The 18389-nt window shown below is 35.5% G+C and overlaps 1 protein-coding gene across 1 annotated transcript in view; it reads left to right on the forward strand.

Annotated features, from left to right (window-relative positions):
- The window catches only part of DNAlig1 (DNA ligase 1), a 94324-nt gene that overhangs the window by 20773 nt on the left and 55162 nt on the right, over positions 1-18389 (forward strand). The window contains exons 2-5 of the mRNA XM_081751101.1: positions 2534-2617; positions 5197-5322; positions 8535-8662; positions 11427-11687. Of these exons, the coding sequence (XP_081607227.1) occupies positions 2534-2617; positions 5197-5322; positions 8535-8662; positions 11427-11687 (599 nt within the window). The remainder of the gene's footprint in view (positions 1-2533; positions 2618-5196; positions 5323-8534; positions 8663-11426; positions 11688-18389) is intronic.

Genomic DNA, 18389 nt, shown 5'->3' on the forward strand with positions numbered 1-18389 from the left:
TTAGGGTAATGATAGTCCTTGACCTGCTTAGTACGCGTGTGAAATTTTTTCCTGTGCAGACTTTTGGTTTCTGAGTTACGAACCATCAAAGACAGAGTTAAACTTTTGCTGAATTCTCTAATTGGTATTTCACAAAAATAGTCCACATCGAACAAACCTATTAAAAGTTAATTCGAGCAGTAGGAAAGTAAGTGATGTGACGGTTTATGAGTTATGTTGTAATTGCAATTTAAGAATTCCACACGATAAAAATGTTTAATAAAATCGGTATTGTTATCCTCTGTCTGAATTGACATGCACAGTATTATTTTTTATTTCATACTACTTACAAGATACATTGTAATTTTACATTTACCGTGTTGAAGTTGCATAACCTAATTTCGTTGTAAAACTTATTTATCATTATTTTCAATAGTTATTTTGGTTATGTGGCCTGTAATATTGATTCAACGCGATGAACTGGTTATCAATATAATAATGTAAGACAGAAATTCACTTCGGATTACCTGACTGTGTCAACATGAAAGAACAATTATTCAAACTAAGCACATTCAAGTAAAAGTAGCGCTGTACTCCTTTCTCCCCTTCCTCCACTTTGTATTGATTGAACGTCACAGATTCACGCGATACACAGATTACGTCATGGAGGTCGTGACTCAGAAAGAGTAGTTGAAAATATCTCTTCAGTTATCTAGAATTCATTGATAACTACTTTTTATTGAAGGATATATTTTACTACTTGCAGCAGCTGAAATCCTGCAAAAACTTGAACGAAAACTAAATTTTAGTTCGTAACTTCAAGGAGTTCTGATACGTCATTACTACGAAGGTATTACAGATTTTTCTCGTTTAATAATAATGAGGGAAATAAAAGTGAAATTTGATACCTTTATGACGTAAATTTTGTTGTTCCTTATTTCATCTATGAAAGTTCTGTAGACTTCCTTTTGCTGTTTGTACACGGTTTGTTGAATATTCCCTTAGTCCAGCCTCCATACTGTTTTATGTCTTCTCAACTTGATCACATTAGTGAGTGAGTTAAGGTAGCTGAAGAATCAAAAGTTAACATTATAACTGCTACTGAACAGCTTCCGTGTTTTCTTCACATTTGTCTGCAATATTGCTATATCTTAATTATAAATAATATATATATTAATTAGTTACTAAAAGATTGTCTTGCGGATATGTCGCTGCCAGATTATATTTACCTAAAATTTTGTTCGAGTATTGAGTCGGAACCATGTGAAGTTAGGAGTGAAATTTCAGAATCGTACAACGTTGGTGTTCCAGTTGTTCTTTTTATACCAGTAATATAATTTAAGGACAAGACATGTAGGTCTATATATCAGATAGGATTTGTATTATTGGGGCGCCTTGTTTTCAGAACAGGCTCTTTGGTGTCAAGAAAATTTTTTCGAGCACTACGCTTTGCAGTCTAAACGATAGTCCTGGCCATAACGGGAGAGAAATGCATTTGCGTTTTGTAGTCTTGAGTTTTTATTGAATCCTTTTTGGTATAACCAGTTAGTTTAATTCTTATTGTTTCACTTACCTAATATCGATTTCGTGTAGCTATTTTCAGTGCCGAGTTCTAGTTCCAAGGTTTTTATTAACATTCTTTTGCATGTGAATGTTAAATTACTTTTCAATTCTCTTCGTTTACACGCTCAGAGGCGTGACATTGGAGCAACTAGTCATGAGTATGTGATAGGCGACTAGAAGACTGTAGTTTATATTCTGTGAAGTGTTTTCTTGATAGTTGATATCTTCCTTTTTTAAAGTTTATTTTTGACACTTTCGTGTATTTGAGTGATACATTCTTACGTAGTTTAGCCAACTATATTTCATATCAAGACGTAACGATGTTACTGTGCAGTAGTGAATGGACCATTATTTATTTCAGTTCTTTTAACTTCTGTATTGATCGTACATCGAGCGACTAACGAAGTTAGGAACGGATCGTGAAGTTATTTCTCTTTGATAAATACATAGGCACGGTACGGTTTGGTATATCATTTAGTAATTTAGGATATTGGTAAATTAATATTTATTGTTTGGTTGTTACAAGGAACAGCATCAAACTCAGTATCGCGCCTACCTCAATCGCTTTGATCTTCGTCATTTAGACCCATAGACCATCATTCCGGTTATAACTCAAAACTTCAGAAAATGGCACTTAGATCGAAATTTACTTCTTTAAGTCTTCAATTATACATTTGTAAAGATATATTAATGATGATGCATCTTATAAGTTTTAATAAAAATATTTTTTTTTTCTTTTTTAAAATTATTCAGACATTCAAAATCATGCAGCAATTTGCATATTTCAAATACTGTACATATTTCAAATAAAATTTCATTTTCTATATCTCTAATCATTGTTGTTTTCTCCTCCTCAGATTTTCTACATTTGTTGTTTCCTCTTTTCTCTGATAAGTAACTTTTAAATATTTATTGAGATCAATTTGTTGGAAATCTATTGAGACAAGTTTTGTCAAGTTTGATATTAATCTTTATGTTTATTGTATTTTAGCTCGTTTTTCTCACGGCAGCAGCCGAGTAAATCTTCCAAAGAAACAACTGAACCGAAGGCAGACAGGTCGGAAGAAAATAATGGGTAAGTGCTTTAGATTCATCATTTCTCATAATACATTCGCTGACTGCATATATAACAGCTCCTTAGCTCATTATGTGCACTGAAAAATGTTTTCTTTTTCCCTAATTTTTGGTGATTTGAGTAAAAAATATCTTTATAGGGCATGGTTATTTGGAGTCCCTTATCAGCACCAAGGATATATAACACTTGGACGTACAGTTTAAGGCGGAATCTTAACCAACATGATGCGTTTATTTTCAAGGCTTTCCCACCCGAAATCTGGGGTCTCGTACACCAATGACGCTTGCACACTAGCAGTAGACCAGCGGAGAGGGCACACTGGTTGTGTTACGACAATAGTCATTTAATGCATGTCATTATCAGAAGAAATAGAAAAAGGGAAAGCTAACAGAGAGAGAGAGAAGAGAGAGCGACTTTGATTATTACTGTTGTTTTTGGGATCCATTTCGCGTTCGTATTGTGATCGATCTGGTAAAATTCCGCTAAATGATTCAATATGTGTATGGGAATTAATATTGATAAAGGACGTGTAATTGTTTCTTTTTAAAGCCATTTCTAAGGATTGAACATGATTGAAAACGTGGTCCACAATAGTAGAAACATTATTAAGAATGTAACTTGAATTTAACCCCGAATTGAATAAATAAGTGCGATATTTTACAAACAACTGCTTTCTCCTCATGTGTTTTAGTCCAAGTAGATAAGTATTCTGTTTTTAAGTTAGAGTAACTTACATGTGCAGATAATATGTTTATACAATTTTTTTATGTATAAAACCGGAATATTGGGGAAAGCTAATAAAGGTTGAGATAGTTACCAAACACCACTTTTTTATGTATCTGAGGAAGGAAATAGTTTTTTTTTTTTTTTAATAATATCACGATTATTCAAATTTTCCCTTTCTTTAAATTAATTTCCTCCGTTAATCTGAGGACCTAACCGAGCAAGACACAGAATTTTGTATATACAGGGGTTGGACAAAAAAATCTAAAACTGCAAAAGTGTGAAAATCATACCTAGTATGGTGTGGGGTCTCCTTTTGCGTCCAAAACAGCTTGGATCCGACGTGGAATGGACGTATACAGCTCCTGAATCGTGGTGTGTGAAATTTTGTACCATTGTTCCTCCAAAACATGCTCCAGTTCCTTAAGAGTTGCTGGTGGAGGGTAATGAGACCGAACACGCCTTTCTAACTCAGACCACAATGGCTCAATGATGTTCAGATCTGGTGATTGTGGGACCCAGGGGAAGTGTGATAGCTCCTGGTCAGCTCCTCAAACCATGATTTCACCATTTTTGCAGCGTGACAGGGTGCCAAATCATCTTGGTAGATGCCATCACCATCAGGGAACAATATTTAGGCCATGGGTAGAACCTGGTCCCCCAAAATGGCCTCATACGCCTTAGCATTCATCATTCCATCCAGAGCTATGATGGGTCCTGCGGAAAACCACGATATCACTGCCCATACTGTAACAGAACCATCCCCATGCTTTACAGTTGGGAGCAGACAGTCTGTATCATAGGCCTGCGACGGTGTTCTCCATACGTAAACACGACCGGTTGGTGGAAACAAGGTAAAGGTCGATTCTCGGACCACATTACGTGTTTCCACTGCTCATGAGTCCACGCCTTGTGGTCCTTGCACCACTGGATACGCCTCTTCGCATTTACTGCTGTGACCAGGCGTTTGGCGATAGCGGTTCTGCCATGAATTTTCATTTTATGAAGTTCCCGTCGCACTGTTTTCGATGAAACCGGGTTCTGTAGGCCGGAATTGAGTTCAGACGTAATTTTCATTGCAGTTGTCTTCTTTTTAGCTGCTACAATCAGTTTTAATGCCCTCCGGTCCCTATCTGACAGGATTGTCTTTCGACCACTGTTGTATTTTGCAGACGTCGTTTGCCTATGAATTGTGTATGCCCTCGTGACATTGGACACAGTGCCTTTCGATATCCCCACAGTGTTCGCCACTGTTGCCACTGAAGCTCCAACCAGACGGGCACCAACGATCATGCCTCTTTGGAAGTCTGTCAGGTCGCCCATTTTACCCTACCATTTTCACACCACGACACTCACAGGTGTACGGGTTACTGCTGATGGAAGAGGAAAGTCCACATGACTAATTGAAAACAAAAAACGATCGGCATCCGCAACACACGTTGTACAATGGAGGGCCAAACTTACGTGTCCTGTATGAAGTGTTTTAGATTTTTTTGGTCTAGCCCCTATATATATGTATATATGAATATGATGTCTTCAAGTATATAACTAAGTATTATTTTTTAATAAGTACGAGTTCACGTACAACTTGCTTCTAAACGCGCAAAATTTTTTTCTCTTAGGTAAATTGGTGCGTTGCCAAACCTTAAAATGCTGCGCAATCGCAGCTGTGGTCTATTTACCCTCCTTAATAGATATCATGCCCTTGCTCGAAAGGAAGTACTACGCTTCTACTCAGTATGTAGTTTTACCAAAATTGGAAGTGTAACATGCAATGTGCAGAGATGCAATCTACGCATTATACAACCCAATAATTATGTGCTGACAAGAGTTCTTTCCATCTGGCCTTGTAACAGAGAGAAGAGTGGTGTCTCCAATGGAACGGCCAAGGAAGCAGAGATCGTTTCACCGATCAAGACAGCGAAGCGGAAGAAAACTGTGAAGAGGATAGAGAGCAGTGACGAAGAGAGTGATTCTGAAAGGTTAGTTCACGCAAGATCAGATTAGCTCAGTTCGTCTGTGACTTAACGGTCGTTGCTTCGTAAATTTTATAACTTGTCTGTTAACCTATCTGATAAATCTTGATTAAATTGGACTATATTGTCATTTTTAGTTATAAGGTGCCCCGGTAAACAATTGTTTTGTCAGACTCAAAGGTACTCACCTTGCTCTCCTATTTTCAGAAGGCTAATATATATATATATAATACATTAAACGTCGAATTTTTGCTGACAGCTATCAGATTATCAAGACAGATATGAAAATATTTTAGTAAGTATAAGATGTGTGGGAATTGGTTACATACGGCAGATTTCGGTCTCCTGATGAAAGGCTTCTTCTGTACCTTGCCCATTACGTTCAGCAAGCAAATTGGCCCGTACTGTTTTGAATACGAAAGATCCTTTCGTCTCTCTTGTTGAGAATGTTTATTGAGGTCTCCTTCCAGGATATCCGTACGCTCCTTTGAGCCAAGGAATTATACATCATTGTCATAACCTCTGCCAGTTATTCAGAGCACGTCTTGAAGGTTTTAGGTTTTATCCCATAGTTCTTCGCAGCTTGATATGGCATCCTTGATTTCCGTTATTGTAGCGTCAAAGACTTCAGAGGTATTTCCTGTCAACCTTCTGGATTGTCATCTGGGAGGAGGTTATTTAGCAGGAAATCCAGTATTTCGTGCGTCCCTTCATATGTGTAATGTCGCTTTTCCGAAGAGAGTGCATGATCATGGATGTCTCGATTTTCTTCATTGCAATTTTGTAGATCATACCCCCGGGATCTAAGTCCGAATTGTTTCGGACAAAATTCTCCTATAAGGCCAACCTTTACTTTGTTTAAAACTCGTTCGAATAGGTGTTTAGCCCTTCTATTACATTCTAGTATGACTCGCCGGATGTCGGAGGTGCATGAAGCCGTGATAGCCTCTGCATCCAGTATAACATGGTAAGCATTTTGTAGGGTCGAGTGGGCTTTGAGCCTCGTTCAATACTGTACAAACGTGGTACTTGCATTTTGTGTGCTGTGCCATCCACATTTTGCATTATGACCTTCAATAGCTCCAGTGCTTCTCTAAATTTATTCTAATTAATGAATTTTGGGTTATACCTAAGCTTCTCCGAGTTTACTTTGCCTTGAGATCTTGTCTTTAGCAGCTGTCAGTGTGATTGTATTCACATTATGATCATTGTACGTGGCAGCATCATGTACTTTGCAATCCTGCACTACACCAGATTTGCGCTCATTTGACAATGTGAGATCTATATTCCCTTTCGTAACCGTCTTGTTGGAGTATGTGGAAACATTGCTAGGTTGCTTACAGATAACCTATATCAATTCTGCTATTGCTTTCTCAATGAATTCTCTACTGTGATCCAGTTCCCTAGAGAACCAGATAGAGAAGTTGGCGTTGATGTCATAAAAGATGGAAACTGCGTGTTGTAGAACACCTCTCTGCCCAAGAACGGCTCATGGGTGAACTGGAAATACGAGAATACGAAGATCAATACACTTGAACCCTATCATCCACGCAGAATATGTAGTCAAACAGTTGCGAGACTGTGGTTGACTATTGAGTAATATCAATGCTGCCTTTTGATGAAATTCTATAGCTCTATTGGTGCCGTGACAAGCAAGTCCGGTATTGTACCATAGTCATCACACATTTTTCTGTAAGCTTGTAGACATCATACATTACCATTTTTGCCCTCATGGCATTCAACTGGGATACTTGAAATGTGAATTGTTCCGTCATTGATTCGATTCACCAAGGGTGCCCGTTCTAGTACCCATATTACAATCCAAATCGGTTTGACAGATTGCTCTCTGCATTAGACCATCGTTATCCTTTCAAAAGCTTATTCGTTTGCGCTTTGTGCATGGAATGCCCATAGTCGTGCGGTCTTCCTGGGGTGGGTGGTTGTGTCCTGAGACACCACAGTGAGAGCACACTATCCACCTTGCATTGTTTCATGGTGTGACCTACTTGAAACTGAGGACCTGAGAAAATCGCGGACTGCTAGTAGTTGGATATCCATGTAAATTGTCTTTCAATTGAGTACATTTTCTTCATCTACACCGAAACTTCGATGACGTGGTGAATCGAAGACTTATTCTGTGGTCCTTTTTAAAATGAAGGCGGAAGTGCACTTTGAGCTCTTATAGGTCCATGTGGGCAGCAAAGTTTTGCTTATATCCTTTCCTCGTCCGTGTTATTCAGTGGAATATCGTAAACGATCCTAGTGGGAACCTCTTTTTCGGAAGCTGCACCCTAAGCTTTGATGTTACTTATTCATTGGCATGCATCGTTCGCAGATCAGTTGCAGACTCCTTCAACACCACATTTCTACTTGCAGTCCGAACTGTTCGGATCCTCAGTCCGTCCCTTGCTGAACTGAGAACCTGCATAAGGTTTGCCGTACTGCTTGCACTCTCTCTTCAACTTTGGGTTTGATGAAGAGTGGTTGCGTAGGGTTTTGTGCTGCTGTAGTTATGATGGATTGCTTCCGCACGGTAGGGTCAGACCTAGCCGCTCCCTGGGCGAACCTCAAGAGGTTTGATGTGCTTACTTTCGTAATGTTAAGTTCTTGAGTCAGTTTTTGGTTTGCATATTGCAGTTTCTCTACGCTCCCCATTTTTTTTTTTTTTTTTTTTTTTTCAATAACCCACTGGAGCAATCTATCTAGACTATTGAAAATCTTTTGAGACTGTTCAGGGTATTTGATGTAATTTATGATGTCCCACACAGGTAACGACATTTCCTCCTTTATATTAATTTATAATAAAATGCATAGATTAATGTATGATATATGTATATTTTCAGACAATTGTCTGTTTTTTATGCTGTATGTATGAAACTGATTTTAGATGAACGATTTGCAAATATTAACATCGGTATGTATTAGCAGAGTACAAATTGTATTAACTATTGTGGCAGAACAGGTTTTATACAATTCGCAGAGTAGCTTTGTTCATTCACTTCAGGAAATATTAGCTATTTATTGTTGTTAATCTTCTGCGCCGTAACACGCAGATAAGAACTTACATATAGTAAAATCTTTCTACAAAATTAACAAGTACATACATTTTTCGTAATTACCCAACCCACCCAGTAATATATTTACATCAGGAGTAAAATATGTTTAAGATCAACGTAGAGATAGTAAGTATTATTATTAATTATGTTCTCTTTTATTAGTCCAGCATTAAAGAAATCGTCACTGGAAGACACATCGCTAACAACAGAAGCAAAGTCCCCTGAGAAACAGAATGATTCGAATAGTAAGAATAAATCACCTTCCCCATCTTCTGATAAGAAGAATGCTGGTAAGTAATGTTTTATTTATCTATTTTGTTTTATTTGTAGAAGTATATTGTGATATTTTATCACTCTCACGAGTTCAGCCTTCGTTGGAATGTTTCTTCAGAAGCGTTAATATTTTCCAAACAGCAAATTCATTATTTGATTGGAAAACACTGTGGTTTAATTTTAAAGTACTCATTAATGCAAGAGATCTCAGGTCATACGAGTTTATGGTGGACTTTTATTGTTTTTTCTTCTTTCGTTTCTCTTTCGGTTGTACCATTTTTTCCTTACATATTTACAATTCACTGGTTCTCCCACAATCATTCACGTGAAATTATCGTCGTCTCCTTTAATCTACAGGCCGGAAGTTAAACTAATAGTTTCATCTATTTTTGCTATTTTGAATATTTTTGAAGAAAAATATATTGACGACACAACACCCCCAAATCATGATATTAAAGTGAAATGGCGTGGTAGTGTAGTAATATTTCAAGGTATATTATAAAAAGAAAAATCTTTAGTTTAACGGCTAAGAATTATGCTTTTTACCCTAAAGGAGGCACATGATGGAAGCAGGTGAATTGGTGGAATTAGATTGTTGATCAGGAGAAATTGCAGATACAATATCTACCACAGGCTCACCTGGTATGGAAGTAGGTATCTCTCATACCAAAGCTGAGCATACCGCTCTACCACTAAGCTCCCATGCCCCAGTGCTTATTATAGCTTATACAGTAACCCAGAGAATACGATTAAATATAAGGAAACAATCTAGGATCCTCAATTTTAAAACTATTTTATGAATTCAAATCACTATGTATTTATTATCTATTACTAATTTTTAAATTAGTTTTTCTCGTAATAATGTTTTGTTTTTAGTTTGTTGAAGCATTATTTCATTTCTCCAATATTTTGTAATAACATGATGCTGAAGACGTTTCCTTCTATCAGATAAAAATTTAGTGATTTGAGATAAATATCTTTACTGTGAGCGTTATTGGGTTATTTCCATCTATTAAACTTATTAGAAACTGTTAATAATACTTCTACAAAGTGATGTTGATAGTACGCAATGTAGTAATAATTGCGTATTACAGATTACAAAATATTTATGCAATATAAATAACACTACTGAGTAATAAGGTTATTTAAAAAGAAAACAGTTCACGTGCCTCCTTGAAGTTTGAATTTGGGATATTTCAACAACTAATTGTGTTGTTTTCTTGAGCCAGTGAAGACATCGGTTTCCTGAATTCACATACTGTTCAAATTATTGCTCAAAAATTGTAAAATGAAATCTTTAATTTAATGTCGCTGTGATTACAAAAGAATTGGTGAAATGAGAGTATGAGAGGCGGCGAGGAAACCCCGAGAAAATTCACGGTCACGGGCAGGGATCTCTAGTATCAGTTGAGTTGATTTTGAGTTTAACATCCCCTTCAGCAGCGAGGCTATATGAGACGTGGACCTACTGATTAACGTGGAATCCGAACCATATGAGCTCCCACCGGGAATCGAACCCGGGTCTCCCACGCCAAAGGCGCGTACGCTAACCACTTTAGCCACGAAGGAGCTCTCCTAATATCAGTATATCAGATGTGAGCGCTCTATCACTACCATGCCCCATTAAATATAATCATTACTTACAATATATACTGAACAACATAGCTAGCTAGCTATTACAACTAGAAGTCTTACAAATCCGCCATCTTGTGATTGTATACGAAAGAATGTTGCTAAATTTAAAACCTAGAGACAAAATAGTTCTTCATCTAGCCTCTCAGCTATCCGGAATACTGAGTTTAAATTAACGTTATAGAGACCTACGGTTCGTAATATTTGGATAAGGATAATCTCGACAGGCATTATTTTTAGTTGTGAAAAATTTTTACGGGTAGTTGCGTGTTGTAAAATTTTAGAATTCGTATATAATAATCATAATTTTTTCCCCTTAAGAATTTAGGAAGGTAACCACTAAAAAGACCTTTGTTTTCTGTTTTGTGGGAAGAGGACCAAATTGTGCACTATGCGAATTTTAGAAACAGACGTCCTTCAATTTTAAATGGGCTGAAGAAAACCAGAGAGTTAGTTACAATAGAGCTAGGTTAATACATCCCGCTGTTGAACAATAGTTAGATTACAGTTCTAGCGGCAACATCTGTTATCAAATCGAGAAATCTTTGTACTTGTAGTTGGTATGTGCCTCTATATGTTGGCCTGCTCCTATCCATTGTTGGTTTCGGCTCCTGTCGTATTCGAAAATTTTGGCAGACTGTGAATTATTATTATTATTATTATATGCAATGAAAACTGGAAATTACAATTAGAATTTTAAATTCGAGTTTTAGATACAGATTTCGCTTGTTAATGTTTACATTATTCTCTGTTCTGCATATTGGTTGTCAGAGTTACCAGATCACACGCTCCACTAACAGTGGTAAAGGTCTTTATGTGATTCCGGTGTACAATATTCTAGATTTCACTGACTATTGTAAACTTGTCAATTCCATTTGTAAATTCTGTACCCGAAACGTAAGGTTATATTTTGTTTTGTTTTGTAATTAAATTTGTTTTTAAGAAGTTTGTGAATTTTGTCTTCGTGAATTATGATTTATTAAGTTGTTTGTATTATCTCATTGCTTAACTTGAAGGAACTAAACACGCTATTGAATATAATTTAGTGTTTCATTATTTAATTAAGTTGCCTTTGTCTAAGTCTTTGCCTTTAACTAAGTTTCAAGGGCACTATTCATAATGTGTGGTTTTTATTTTTCTCTTATAAAGCAAATAAAAAGACTCCTAAAACCAAGACTCCGCGACAACAGACCAAAAAGCGAAAAGTCAAAAATGAGGAGTCTGCAAGTAAGACCAAGAAACTGAAAGAAAGTGTAAAAGATGACAGTAAAGAAAACGACGAAGAAACTGTGAATGGAAAAGATGAAGAAACGGAAGGGAAACCTTCAGAAGAAAGCGAAGTGGACGAGACGAAAGCAGAGGATGAGAATGTTTCAGAACTAGAAGAAACGGAGAAGAAAGAAACAGACAGTAAGTTCTGTAAAGTACGGATTTTATTTTATTTTATATAGAAAGTAGTGCCAGATTTTGAAACCCCCTTAGCCGTCGATAGAGTTCTACTGTGATCCAACGAAAGCTTAGTAAAGGCAAAATGTAGGCTATTCACCAGCGTTCGGTTTATCTTTCTTAGTTTTTGTGAGAAGATAATACTAAACTTTTGGTAAGTTATTTAAATATTTAAAAACATGTTTCGTGTGTTCTGTTGTAGATGATATTCATGCCTGTTCCACTTCTGCAAATCGTAGATCTGCTGGTAGTTAATTTGTGTGTGAAATGTTTGACCTTATTTTATTCAGCAAGCATTTCCTGAACTATTCGTATAGTAGCACGATAATTGTATTTCTGCTGGACTATTTATCTCGTACTAAGTAGGTGATATATTTCAAAAAAATTTCCCTTGACCACCTGGATTACAGGGTGTAGAAGGGTGAAAAAGGCATGTACAATTAGCCCCGCGGATGTTCACGAAGCGGAATTGTAGATGGCATTTAAAAGTGGTAAATCCAGTAAAAATTCAGGAAGACAATTTGATGATCAGAACACATTTTCTGTCTGGTGCATACAAAAAGATTACGCTTAAATATATGCTTGTGTGTACTAGCTGTCCGTAGTGGTAAGAGGTTAAGTAGAAATTCCATCTTGAAGGCAGTTAGAGGGAGAGAAGTGACAGGTCAGAATTTATTTAATATAAAATTATTCCTCTGAGAAAAGAGCAGACCAATACAACATCTTAAATAATAAAAAATATACACTTATTATTCCTTTTCGGAATTTTTCATTTATAATATTTTTTTATTGAATTGTCGGGAAAAATGCTATAGTTTGTTTTCCCAACTCGTAATATTACGTAATATATTTATAATAATATGCACTAACCCTTGCACTCCTCGTACTATACGTAACCCCTACATGCTAAGGTGCACAATGGCATGGCTGACCTTATTCTTACTCTATGCAAGTTAAATGATTAAGTGTACGTTCAATGCTTTATTTAAACTTGTTTGAATAACTTGTTAGGTTAGGTGATAGTATAGTTGCATCACAAATAACTTCTTACGCGTTACTACATTTCTTAGTTTGCACAGATATGATTCACTATAAAATGTACTATAATGTATTACTATTATTACAATTCATCTTTTAGTCGTTTATAGAGTGCATAATAACCAATAATTCACTTTTGGAAGTGTATATATATATATTGTGGAAGAACTCGATTTTCGAGAATAATAATTTGTATATTTTAGATTTATTGTTATGTTTATGTCTCGAAATCGTTAAGTAAGGTTATGGGAATTTAATGTTGAATATGTAAAGTTAATGCAAGCTGCACAATCTCGCTAATAGTTGTGTCAGCAATTCATTGTAAACAGTTGTGTATAAGAATGTCATCGTAACGTGTCTGGCAATGTAGGAAGGAAATGTTGACAATGTGTCTTTCCTCACATTAGCCAGATTCTAGAAATTGTACAAAACGTGAATTTGTGGGATTTTATGAATTTCATGAGATTACGGATGTACGGAGAATTGCTTAGAATCGGGAAGTCAGAACGTGTCGAGGGTTGCAGTTTTGAGTTTTGACACATGGAAGGAATTTGTCTCTCCATGGGAAAACGGTGTCGCACGTGCCACAGCAGACGGAAAAAGCAGACGATGGTAGTTGGACCCCGCCAAACAAAACCACAGGACGAGAAGGTTTTGGAAGAGTTCCTGAGAGTTCTTAGAGAGTTCGAGAGGATCAGTTCCGCAGTTCTTGATGATTAGTTCTGAGAGTTCCAAGATTGTTCATCGACTTTAAAGATACTTGGGTTCGAGTCTGGAGGACCAAGTTACATTTAATTATCCACCAGATGATAGGAGAAAACAGTACGTTGTACTTCAACATATTCTAACGACGCAGAACTTCGAGGGAGATTTACATTGAGAGGCCCATTCCTCAATGCCCACTTTCATCGTCCAACAACACGGAGTGTCAGCTTAAGGAGCAGAGTTCAACACCAGAACGACGTGGGACAGCAACAGATTTATCCAGGTATGTGTGACTCCGAGTCAGAATTCAAAGCTCAATACTTGATTGTACTATACCTTACTGGCAAATGACTCCGAATATCCGTTATAGCAAACATTCAGAAATCTCACAGTTCATTCATCAGATTTCAGAAATACAGTGTTTTATGTTAAATGAAGTGGACGTATATTTATTTGTTTAATCCCCATACGAAAACCTCTTGCAAGTTAAGTTATAATTTACCCACTCATTCTAGATGGTGAGTGGAAGGCGCCTAGTAGCACTCATCTTTGCATCCCCAAATAGGCACTGAGTGGCTAGGTTGTCATGTTGGAGACGCTGGTGGCTTACGCCTTAGTAGCGGTCCCAGTAGAGTTAAATAATAGTAAAGTTAAACAATAGTAAATTTAAATCCCTCTTGTCCCACCCATAGTGAATTATGTGCGTTTAGTAAATTTAAACTATAGTGAATTTAAATCCCTCCCTACCCACCCATTTATGGTGAATAATGTTAAAAGTAGTAACTAATAGAATTGTTAATGAAACCCACCCATCCCACCCTCGCTTCGATTCAGCTTAACTGTAAAATAAGCGCGACGACTGAGTTCGATTCTCGATCGAATGAAAGAAATATGTATCAGTTATATTAAACAACGGATTACGTTTACTAAACATAGTAATTAAATGCTAGTTTGTGCTATAATATTAAGGTTAATAAAAGTAACAAATACAGTAATAATATTACGAGTTTACAACAATAATATTAAGAGAAAAGAAAGTGAAATAATTTCGTTGTATTTATGTTCTGGACACACAGAACAGATGCATGTATCAGGCAGGTTGTGTTGAACGGAGGACGAGAGTCGCTCAAGCGATTAAGCACGAGTGTAGCCGAGTTGACACGAAGGTACAAGGTTACGTTGAGAGCCGCACGGAAAATTTGCTCCGTGGTGAAGCAGGCAGAATAACAGAGACGAAACAGTTGTTGTACAATATATTAAATATAACTCACATTAATCCTAGGATTAGACTATTGATTATTCAATTAGTAGTAAATAGTAAATAGTTATTACAATGTTGTCCCTAAAGAACAATCATAGGATGCACTATCCTGTTCTTAAAGACAATGGAAAACCTGCGACGATGTTTAGTAAATCTAGGTACTATTCATTAGATTTAGGAGTTTTAAGATACTTTGCGGAATATTTTCCGACATATAACGTAACGAAAGAACAGACGTTTAGAGAGAACGTTCTGGGTCGCAGATACAAAAACTATTATATGATTGAATTCTCAGAGAAGAATTTCAGCGTTGATGATTTAGTAGAGTTGGGATTCAGGAGACATTTCTTGTCCGTAATTACTGGTATTTCAGAGACAAACACATTAATACGCAACGCTATATTTTTCGCAATCAAAGATGAGCAACTAAAATACAAAGTATGTGCGTTATTTACTAGCAGTGCTAGTCAAGAGCTAGTGAATACATGGCTTGATCGTTTTAGAAATAGATTTGACTGCACTCAGGCAGTAAAAATTTCAGAATTTGTTAGTACTATAGCGTTATACGAGAAAAAAGCAAAGATCATAGTGGCAAGCGATAAATCGTTGCTCGATTTAGTAGCTTTTGCGTTGTTCTTTAAACAACGAACACCTTGGTTATTAGCCTAGAGATGGTCAAGAAAGTGGAAGAATTTTTGTATAGATATTAGTATTATTATTGGTTAGATATATGTATAGGATAAGGATATATTATTAGTAGATTATTATGATTTAGTATTTAGTAACGATAGTAATTTGATTATAAGATATTTTGTGTTAGTAATGTAGGACATAAATATATGGGTAGTTATAGTATTATTATTATTATTGGAAGAAAATCTGACTATCAATTGGTTTTATTGTAGTATGTCTTTATGGCATATAGTTTTAATATAATTTAAATAGTGACGTAGACTAAAAATAGGAAAAGACTATGGAGAAGAAAAGCAAAACAAAGGAAATGAAACATGAATGATTTTGTGTGATTAGTTTTGCATTAGGATTTTAGATGTAAGAGAAGGCAAGAATGAAAAAAAAAACAAAAATGAATGATGCAATTGAAATAGAGTTAGTCTAGACGTAAGTTAAAATTAAGAAACCCAGTTAATTAGGCCAAACCTTTCATTAGGGGAAACTCTAATCAGGAAGGAAATCCCATTCTCTTCGAGTTAAAGTGGGTGCTTACCACACTTCGATGAGAATATTTTATTTATAATGCAACATAAGTCTTCCGTGATTGTTGAAAAGAGACACAGGAGTTGACTCGTACATCACGTGAAAGCCGTGCAAATTTTTTTTGGTGGAGATATCCTTCATTTTTAGCTAATCCCTTAGCGTAAGATTAAAATTAAGGTAGAATTAATTAGTTAGTAAATCATTTGATATTCTAGGGAATTCTAGGATAGTCAGAAGAGAGAGGTAGTAGAGCATCTAATAGTAGAAATAGAATATAATTATATTCTTCTAGTATAAAAGTAAAAATAGTCTAGATTAATCGATTCAGTTGTATTAGTCAGGAAGAAAGAGGAAAAGAGAGTTGGATTTAGGAATGTGAGTATTGAGAAGAAGGAAATTTTAGTGGAAGAGAAATTTAGAATGTAAGTAATTATAGACGTAAGACGTAAAAGAAATAACCATCAGTAGATCTATAACATAGACTATAATTAATAATAAAATGTGGAGAGAGAAGAAGATAGAAATAATAATTAATAGTAAATAATGTTAAGAAATAAATAAATAAGAGTAAGAAGAGAGAAGTAAATATTGAAGTTTATAGATTTAAGCATGCATCGACGAGTAGATATATAGATAATTATGTATGCATATATGAGCGCTAGGAGTACTCCATGGGAATATAAGAAATAGATATAAATATAGAATATATATGAATAAAGCGCAAGAAAAGAAGAAAATGGAGAAATATTATCGGGGACATGCAGAGGATTTTTCCTGCAGACGAGAAGCCCTGAACAGATATAGAACTTTTGGAGTTGGAAATAAGAAGTAGTTTTAGACTTTCTTCGATAGTAGTCCTTCTCACACGCTATAGGCCCTGTCGGCAAGTGTTAAAATAATGTAATAATGTAATAATTTAATATAGAGATAAGTATAAAATAGTAAGTTAAGAAGATTAATAATAATAATAATAAAAATAAGATGAAGTTAACCTAGTGTAATTGTTGCGGAATGGCCATCCTAGACAATGAAAGTAGGTAAATAAGTAAATAAATAAATAATAATTAAATAAATAGTCTATGGTTATGATTTAAAAGAATAAGAGTCACGTCTTCGATATTGAAAAAAAAAAAAGAGAGAATCACGTCACGTTAATTTTATTAAATTTAGGTATAGAGAAGAATTAAAATTTTAATTTTTGAAAACCCGTCAGATTTTGTAAAACCATGTATAGATAGTTATAAATATGCTAACTGTAGCCAATTGTTGATTGAGATGATACGGCAAGTCAGGCTGCCGTATTTAACGACCAAAGCCTTCAGGATTTTTAGGAAATGGAAAATCCATCATTTTCTGAATCGCAATCAATTTTTGTATGCAGTTAACAAGTGTTAGGTTAATAATAATTATAGGTTAAGGACAAGTAAATAGTTATAGTATTTAAATAAATAAATAAATATATATATTCGCGTGTAAATTTTGTACTTACCCATATAGTTAATCCAGTAAATAGTCCATTGTAATGTCCACATAAAGTTTGTATATCCATTAGAGTAAAGATCACATATTAATCAATAAATTTTCACTTGTAAATATTTAATCACTTTATAATATTTTAATTTTTAATATATCACATTTTTGAATATTTTAATCATGAACGGATATGCCAGATTGGTAGAGTAATGGTCGAGTACTAGCATGAATTTTGAATGTCGGTAACACTACTGTAGTGCAAGAGATCCCGCACGCAATCCCACGAATAGAGGTCACGAATTGGAACATTTTAGTGAATTCCAATAAACATTCGACGTAGATAAAACATTCACGTACATCGTGTGACATAGTGGTGTTGTAAAACAAAGTGTTTTAAAACTAATAGTGTAATAATTGCGACGCAATATTGGAACTTGATGTTATCCAGTCAACGGTGACGCGTGAATAGAAGGCAGGAAGTTGAATTAACCTTGACAAAGCTTGATTGAAAAACTGTTGAGCTTGCAGTTACTAGGTAGCATGAAGTGTCAGGATTTCCAATGCCCTGCTGCAGGATTTTCTTTCTGTTCAGATTAAATATCAGTGAATAAAATTTTTCATGAAAATAAAACATTAATATTTTCAAGTTTTATAGTGCAAATGTGAATATGTTAATTACATATGTTCTAAAAAACTATGTTACAAGTTTTGATTTTTCCAGTTCCATCCATAGAGAGGTGGAAAGAGACGAAGTTAAAACATTACTGATACGGCCAATAACTTCATTGGTTGGCAAGTATGAACATTCAGAGTAATGGAAGTTTTTGGTTATTTGATATTGTAAAAGCGTTGTCGCTAAGAGGAGATAACTCAAGAGTACTTGCAAATGTATGTATGCACAATCACTCTGGACAAAATGTGATGTGCAAGTAGTTTAGTAAAAACTCGCTAGATGTCGCGAGGATATACTTTGC

This window comes from Thermobia domestica, chromosome 3 (assembly GCF_964235325.1).
Source record: "Thermobia domestica chromosome 3, izTheDome1.hap1.1, whole genome shotgun sequence".
NCBI lineage: Eukaryota > Metazoa > Arthropoda > Insecta > Zygentoma > Lepismatidae > Thermobia > Thermobia domestica.